Source organism: Brassica oleracea, chromosome C4 (genome assembly GCF_000695525.1).
Source record: "Brassica oleracea var. oleracea cultivar TO1000 chromosome C4, BOL, whole genome shotgun sequence".
NCBI classification, from domain to species: Eukaryota; Viridiplantae; Streptophyta; class Magnoliopsida; order Brassicales; family Brassicaceae; genus Brassica; species Brassica oleracea.
Window position 1 is genome coordinate 31,569,794 of NC_027751.1, and position 8,929 is coordinate 31,578,722.

The window sequence follows — 8,929 nt, forward strand, 5'->3', positions numbered from 1 at the left end:
TTGGCCATCAATTGAATTATAGAACTATCTAATCGTGTAAAAGTAAGGAGAAAAGTCGTAAATACAAACATCATTATAGAGATGCCACTTCTTGGAAAAATCCACAGCTCTATTTGCTGAAAATAATGCCAAAACTATATTCTAAAAGGATGGATTAATATGGGAAGTCATAGATACGTACGTGGTCAACTGGTTGAGCACGGATCGGAAATTCAGGTTTTTGAAGGTATTTGTAATTTGTTTCGTATGTCACGGATATCTAATTTTTCGATTCGATTTGCTTTGCTTCTGAAAAATACAAATATTCGGAAAAACGGATATCCGGAAAATAAATAGATATTTGCGATATTTACGAATACTTACGGATATCTCATATGTTTTCATTAATACAAATAATCTTAAAATTTTGATACTAATTTGTTTTGTAAAATATTTTTTGCATGATATATATAATAAAAATTAAAAGAAGTAGTGAATCTACATATTTTGTAATTTTTTGAACTTAGTTAACAATTATAATAACACAAAACATAAGAAAAAATTATAATTGTCATAAATGTGTTCTCTTTCTTTTATGTAATACTTTTATATAAGTAATAATGTGAATAGAGTTTATCAAATCATATGTTAAAATAATAATTATATAATTTTATACATTAAAAAACTTTAAATATAATCAAGATATACATGTATTTATATATTGATGGATCGGATCGGATATCCGCTTTCCAAAATTTTAATATTTATGATTTGCTTCGATTTAAACGGATATTGATTTTTAGTATTTATTTTGCTTCGAAAGTTTACGGATATCCGAAAATTTTGGATCGAATCAAAACGAATAACGAATCGAATTAAATTTAACGGATAAAATGTTCAGCGAACCTTTGCTTAAACACATCCCCACCGACGTAGCATAATGTCAGCGCCGGTGTCTCGCGTCCCACGTGCGATTCACATGATTCCTACTTCGTTGATAAGCCAGTCTATTATTTTGCAATTTCCCGTTGTAAGATGAATTTCGTTCGTAAGCTGTCTAGAAATATTAATTTTTTTATTAGAATACAAAAGTGCCGTAAAGAAACAAAAAGACAAAAAACTACAATCAAATGGCATAGTTATAACATAAATTAAGAAACTGACCAAAAACAACAAAGAAAAAATCACCCGCATCCAGCAACACACCCATAAAACTCCAACAAAGAAACACTATTTCCAACCCCAAAACGTATTTGCAGATGTTTTTTCTAAAGTTTGTTAAATATTGGTTAAAGAATATATATTTAATCAACCAAAATAAATAAATATGTTTATAATTAGTTAATTAGGTCTAGAATTAGTTAATTAGGCAAGGGGCTAAAAATATATATTTTTAAAAGTATTTGTAACAAAGTAAAGTGGTGGCAACATAAGTACCGAAACGTTGTTTTTCGTATATCCTAATAAAATAACATGTTATCTGATCAAATAATATGTTATTGAGAAAACAATTAAAAATAATGTAACTTAAGAAAATGACATGCACAATAAACATTCATGAATTTTACAGTTACTTGCCGACTTAAAAGAGAAACTTAAGAATTTGATTAAAGTTTATAACAACCACGGTTGGATGTGCGAGTACATATTTAAAGTTTTTTTTTTGGTCAAGTACATTTTTACAATTTATATGTTACAGACTTGCAGTAAACCAGAATAGTTCAAAGTCACACGTGATATACAGAAAGTGAACACAAGTTAGAAGCAAACATGATTAACTTTTTGAATCTTCAAACAAAAAAATGCCTATAAATGTCTTCACGTAACCTTCTTGTCACTTGAACTATATCCCAAGTTCCAAATATAGCCTTTCTGGTTTACAAAAAAAAAATATAGCCTTTCTGAATAGAGAAGAGAAGAGAGGTACAAAAGAGTCCAACGAAATCTCCAAAATGACCTTTAACATAACCGCCGTGAAAACCTCATCTAACGGAGCATGGCAAGGCGACAATCCCTTGAACTTCGCGTTTCCGTTACTCATCATCCAAACGGCGTTAATCATCGCCGTCAGTCGCTCCCTCGCCGTCCTCTTCAAACCACTTCGCCAACCTAAAGTCATCGCCGAGATCGTCGTACGTTAACACTACACTATAACTCTAACACACACTATTAACTACAATTCTGCCATCGTTGTTATTTACGAATTTGCCATCATCTCTTTTTGTTTATCTTTCAAGGGAGGGATCTTGTTAGGACCGTCTGCTTTAGGACGAAACACGACGTATATGGACCGTATCTTCCCGACATGGAGCATGCCAATACTCGAATCCGTAGCGAGCATAGGACTCCTCTTTTTCCTCTTCCTCGTCGGTCTCGAGCTCGATTTATCATCCATCCGTCGCAGCGGAAAACGCGCGTTCGGAATCGCTGTCGCCGGAATCACGCTACCGTTTCTCGGCGGCGTCGGAGTCGCGTTTGTGATCCGCAGCACTCTCTACACCGCCGTCGATAGACCGGGGTACGCTGAGTTTCTCGTTTTCATGGGAGTCGCTCTCTCCATCACAGCCTTCCCTGTGTTGGCGCGTATCTTGGCGGAGCTCAAGCTTTTGACGACGCAGATCGGAGAAACCGCGATGGCTGCAGCCGCTTTCAACGATGTAGCCGCGTGGATTTTACTCGCTTTAGCGGTTGCGTTAGCGGGTAACGGTGAAGGCGGTGGGGAGAAGAAGAGTCCGTTGGTGTCTGTGTGGGTTATGTTATCAGGTGTCGGATTTGTTGTTTTTATGTTGGTCGTGATCCGACCCGGGATGAAATGGGTCGCGAAACGGGGATCTCTTGAAAACGGCGTCGTACGTGAGTCTTTCGTGTGTTTGACGTTAGCTGGAGTTATGGTTTCCGGTTTCGCGACGGATTTGATTGGGATTCATTCTATTTTCGGAGCGTTTGTGTTCGGTTTGACTATACCGAAAGATGGAGAGTTTGGTCAGAGATTGATTGAACGGATTGAGGATTTTGTCTCCGGTTTACTATTGCCGCTTTATTTCGCCACGAGTGGATTGAAAACTGACGTGGCCAAGATCAGAGGAGCTGTGTCGTGGGGGATGTTGGGTCTTGTCATAGTTACGGCTTGCGTTGGAAAGATCGTTGGAACGTTCGCTGTGGCCGTGATGGTTAAGGTTCCGGCGAGAGAAGCGTTGACTCTTGGTTTCTTGATGAATACGAAAGGTTTGGTGGAGCTCATTGTACTCAATATAGGCAAGGAGAAAAAGGTTAGCTTTTTTCCATTTTAAGGTTCTTGTTTTAGCTATATAAATATGACCAAAGAAAAAGCTATGAATTATAAAAGAGCTAAAGAAAACTATAACCTAGTAACATAATCTGTACATATGGGTCGTCAGTCCTCGCTAATCATTACAGAAGTCATTCTATCATTTTATGGGGACAGCTAGCATATAAAACAAAACAAGACGAATATTTGTTCATTATTATTTACATAATTTGAAGTTTTAACAAAACAAGGAGTATATCCTTCGTTGTCAGAAGATGAACATTTATAGAAAATTGTTTAAATTTTTTTGACTTTTTATATGTTTTACTTATTAATTAACCGTACGTGCGTGGGGTTGGGTTTAACTAGGTGCTAAACGACGAGACGTTCGCGATACTAGTGCTAATGGCACTCTTCACGACGTTCATTACAACGCCGACTGTAATGGCCATTTACAAGCCGGCACGTAGTACCCACCGCAAACTAAAGGACTTGTCGGCGAGCGAAGACTCCCCCAAGGAAGAGCTTCGCATCCTCGCCTGCCTCCATGGTCCAGCCAATGTCTCATCCCTCATCTCTGTCATCGAGTCCATCCGAACCACCAAGGTTACATTTCTTTATATATGTTTGTGTTTACAATCTATATTTAAATCTATGCATGGTCTGATCTCTGATGCGTATATTAGAATGTTATATATGCTGCATGTTCGTTTTATATGTTGATATATGTATCACATTTGATCTTTTGCATTAGACGGATACTAATCTTGGTTAATATCATATTTTCTTGGCAGATGCTGCAGCTAAAACTATTCGTCATGCACCTCATGGAACTAACGGAACGATCCTCATCAATCATAATGGTGCAAAAAGCCCGTAAAAATGGGCTCCCTTTCGTCCAGCGTTACCGTCACGGCGAGTGCCACAGTAACGTCATAGGAGGATTTCAAGCCTATCGTCAATTGGGCCGAGTCGCGGTTCGCCCTATTACTGCAGTCTCTCCTTTACCCACAATGCACGAAGACATTTGCCACATGGCAGAGACCAAGAGAGTCACAATGATCATTTTACCTTTCCACAAACGATGGAACGTTGATCATGGTCATAGCCACCACCACCACCAAGACGGAGGAGATGGAAACCTACCGGAAAACGTCGGTCATGGCTGGAGATTAGTCACCCAGAGGGTTTTAAAGAACGCGCCGTGTTCCGTGGCGGTTCTTGTTGACCGTGGACTTGGCTCCATTGAGGCCCAAAGTTCGAACATTGATGGCTCTAATGTGGTTGAAAGGGTTTGTGCGATTTTCTTTGGTGGGCCTGACGACCGTGAGGCTTTAGAGCTCGCCGGGAGGATGGCGGAGCATCCTGCGGTTAAAGTTACCGTTATCAGGTTTTTGGTGAGAGAAACGTTGAGGAGTAACGCCGTCACGTTACGGCCGGCACCGAGTAAATGCAAGGAGAAGAACTATGCCTTCTTGACAACCAACGTGGATCCAGAAAAGGAAAAGGTATAATCCTATGAACCCTAATTAAAGTGTTGCTGGTATTTTAGTAACTAAATTAGGTATACTAAATTCAGATTTTAATCTATCATTAGGAATTAGATGAGGGAGCATTAGAGGATTTCAAGAACAAATGGAAAGAAATGGTGGAGTACAAAGAAAAAGAACCAAACAACATAATTGAAGAAACATTGTCAATAGGACAGAGTCAAGACTTTGACCTCATAGTGGTTGGACGAGGGAGGTTACCGTCCGCCGAGGTGGCGACGTTAGCTGAGCGTCAGGCCGAACATCCTGAGTTAGGTCCTATCGGGGACGTGCTTGCCTCTTCGATCAACCACATCATCCCATCAATACTTGTGGTTCAACAACACAACAAAGCTCATATAGAGGAGATGACGGTTTCAAAAATTGTTAGTGAGTCTTCTCTAAGTATCAACGGAGATACAAATGTATGAACATAAGATATGTAGCTAATTGAGCTTTGCCTTAGTGGTTAAAGTGGTACGAATTGTAGAAACATCGTTCTACCTATAAATAAATAACCATGATTATGCAGCATAATGTGAATAATTATTGTATGGATGGCACTATTGTATTAAACTTGTCTTTATGAGTTTCTTTCTACAAAATTCTAATTGTATACATCGACAAAATTTACATAGCCATTGTACAAAAGAGTTGACACTTGACAGCCAGTTTGGTCTAAGCAAACATGAAGATTCGAAAAATAAAATTGTGGCTCTTGCCTTGCTTATTAGATTGAGCTTTATAATTTGAGCTGACCATACATATTGCAAATTAAACAATTGAAAGTTTCACATTTAACCCTTTTAATTTTAGAAAATACTTGAATTGAATATAGAAGTTACCCTAGGCTCTAGGGTCATTCTTCACCGATATTACATACCAAAATTAGTTCTACATTATTGCATCAGTCTTTACTGGTATCCTTACATCAAACTATGAGCATAGCAAATAAGGTGCCAAATACCAAATCAAATTCAGATAAACCACCAGACAAGAACGGCAATACTACTCACACTCTTGCCTCTGCTCTGGTTGTGTTTTTATTATCCTTCTTGAAAACATGGTATGCTCATTACATTACATGGTTTTATATAGTTAATATGGATTCTCCTTGATTTAGTATGAATCTGAATTTTAACATTTCCCATTGATTAGGTTTCTATTAATGTTGTAGAGCATCACAACAATGTTCTTTCAACGCTTTCCCTACTTGAACACACTGATATAGCTTCCCACACATTCAAATCGGTTTTTCCGCCGATGATCCGGGCTTAACCTTGAGTTCCACGGTGCCTGAAGAAATGACAATCATTAGAGCAGATTCTTTATCCCTAGCTAAAGTATTGGCTAGAACATTTTTTTGTTATTAGTAAATCTGAAGATATAATTTCGAAACTTCTCTCAACTGATGATATCTAAGCAAATGTTTTCCTGGAGAAATGAATTTCTATTATACCTTTATTTGGCAGGTCCCAAGTAATATATAGTTTTTTAGTAATGTAATAGTGATCATACAATTGGGAGTAACGAGAAACAATTTAATATTGAAATTTCCAATTACAGTAGAATATCTATAAATTAATAATGTTGGGACTTTGCAATTTTATTAATTTATAGAGATATTAATTTACAAAAGTTTTCTTATTAAGATTTCTTATTTTAAGATATATTTATTCTAAGATAAGAAACATATTTGATTTTAGTATATAGATATTAATTGTTATTTTTTGAAATTTGACATTTATATTAATTTTATTATATTGTTTGGTGCATATAATATATAATGTATAAAATGTAAATGTGGTTTTAGATATAAAATTAATTAATCTCATCAAAATTATATTAAGTGTTAAGAAAATATAAAGATAATTTAATTGTGAATATAAAACAAACAGTATAATAATAGATTCTTACTTATATAAAATATGTATACATGTAAATTATTAATTTATAATTTTAACGAGACAATATATTTACATAGGATTTTTTCAAAAAAAAATATTATCTTATTATTTTATCGATTTGTGTCAAATTTTGAACCAGTCCAAATTGGGACCGACGAAATTTATTAATTTATAGAGATTATTAATTTACATAGGTTCATACTAACATTTTATTTGTGTGTTTTTATGATCTCTTTGCAATTAGATTGTTGAGTTTGGCTTGTATCTTAGTTTACATGAAAACCATGCTAGTTTACATGAAAACCATGCCCGGCTTAGAACAAAAATGGGCCTTGTGCCATTTTTTTTTTCTCCATGAATGAATTTAAAAATTGGACCTTGGTTTATAAGAGTTTCGAAATTAAACACCCTAAGATAGTAAAGAAAATTAAATAATAGCACAGTCCTAGAGTTGGCATTGAAAACCACTAAGATCACTACAAAAAAACGTAGCAGTAACAACGGCGGTTTACGACGAAATTATTTCCTCGTAACTTTACATGGGCTTTACAACGCAATTACGACGAGACATTATTTCGTCGTAAACTCCATGGTAATTTACGACGAAAGGATTTCGTCGTAAAGTCAATGTAAGTTTACGACGAAAGTACGTGGAATGCGAAATAGTTGTAAACGTTACATCGACATTACAACGAATCATGTTACCGTTATATAAAGGTGAAAACGTGTATTCAATGTGCTTTAACTTACCTAAATTCGTTGTAAAGTCGTTGTAAATGTTCCATGTAAAATCCATGTAAAACTTTTCTTGTAAAATCATTGTTATATTTCTCTATATATATATGTCATTTCCCACAACTCTCTTCTTCACAACACACAACTCTCTTCCTCTCGAACCTGATGGCGTTTAGACTATGTTCCTCATTCAGCCACCAATTACTATTTCGAAGATGACGATAAGGAACATGAGTCATTCGTCTGTCTGCCAATTCAGTGGAGCGACAAGGAGAAGTGGACGGAAGTGCAGTTGGTTTATACTTGAAAGGAACCTCCGACCATCGTCAAAGGTTCCTCTCAAGTACAAACCAGCTGCACTTCCGTCCACTTTCTCCTTGTCATTCCACTGAATTGGCAGACAGACGAATGACTCATGTTCCTTATCGTCATCTTCGAAATAGTAATTGGTGGCTGAATGAGGAACAGAGTCTAAACGCCATCAGGTTCGAGAGGAAGAGAGTTGTGTGTTGTGAAGAAGAGAGTTGTGGGAAATGACATATATATATAGAGAAATATAACAATGATTTTACAAGAAAAGTTTTACATGGATTTTACATGGAACATTTACAACGACTTTACAACGAATTTAGGTAAGTTAAAGCACATTGAATACACGTTTTCACCTAAATATAACGGTAACATGATTCGTTGTAATGTCGATGTAAAGTTTACTTTTCGACGTACTTGCGTCGTAATATTACATGGCGTTTACGACGAAATTTGGTTTCGTTGGTTTCGTCGTAATTGCGTTGTTAAGCCACCAGTTACTATTTCTAAGACGACGATAAGGAACCTGTGTCGTTCGTCTGTCTGCCAATTCAGTGGAGCGACAAGGAGAAGTGGACGGAAGTGCAGTTGGTTTATACTTGAAAGGAACCTCCGACCATCGTCAAAGGTTCCTCTCAAGTACAAACCAGCTGCACTTCCGTCCACTTTCTCCTTGTCGTTCCACTGAATTGGCAGACAGACGAACGACACAGGTTCCTTATCGTCGTCTTAGAAATAGTAACTGGTGGCTTAACAACGCAATTACGACGAAACCAACGAAACCAAATTTCGTCGTAAACGCCATGTAATATTACGACGCAAGTACGTCGAAAAGTAAACTTTACATCGACATTACAACGAATCATGTTACCGTTATATTTAGGTGAAAACGTGTATTCAATGTGCTTTAACTTACCTAATTTCGTCGTAAATTCGTTGTAAATAATATGTTAAAACCATGTAAAATCCATGTAAAATATTCCTTGTAAAATCGTTGTTATTTTTCAACTACCCAACTCGAAAATTTCTCTATATATATGTCATTTCCCACAATTCTCTTCCTCACAACACACAAACGGGAGAAAAAATACCCGAAAAAAAATCAGAAAAAAAAAAGATTTGAAAAAAAAATCTAAGAAAAAATGGCCGGTGGCGGTAGTATTTACGAGTTACGGAGTTGGATGTATTTGCACAAAGATTCC

The 8,929-nt window shown here is 36.4% G+C and overlaps 1 protein-coding gene across 1 annotated transcript; it reads left to right on the forward strand.

Annotated features, from left to right (window-relative positions):
- Positions 1-1,825: 1,825 nt before the first annotated feature.
- Positions 1,826-5,387, forward strand: LOC106342572 (cation/H(+) antiporter 20). Its single transcript, XM_013781546.1, has 5 exons — positions 1,826-2,111; positions 2,217-3,248; positions 3,617-3,853; positions 4,042-4,755; positions 4,845-5,387. The coding sequence occupies exons 1-5, from the start codon at positions 1,932-1,934 to the stop codon at positions 5,205-5,207; spliced, it is 2,526 nt and encodes an 841-aa protein (XP_013637000.1). The 5' UTR covers positions 1,826-1,931; the 3' UTR covers positions 5,208-5,387.
- The last annotated feature ends 3,542 nt before the right edge of the window (positions 5,388-8,929 follow it).

What these genes read in the sequence shown, in the direction of transcription:
- LOC106342572 (XM_013781546.1), top strand. Translation starts at nt 1,932, where the DNA reads ATGACCTTTAACATAACCGCCGTGAAAACCTCATCTAACGGAGCATGG. An exon ending in AAGTCATCGCCGAGATCGTC is followed by an intron (nt 2,112 to 2,216) that starts GTACGTTAACAC and finishes TTATCTTTCAAG; the next exon opens with GGAGGGATCTTGTTAGGACC. An exon ending in TGGATCCAGAAAAGGAAAAG is followed by an intron (nt 4,756 to 4,844) that starts GTATAATCCTAT and finishes ATCTATCATTAG; the next exon opens with GAATTAGATGAGGGAGCATT.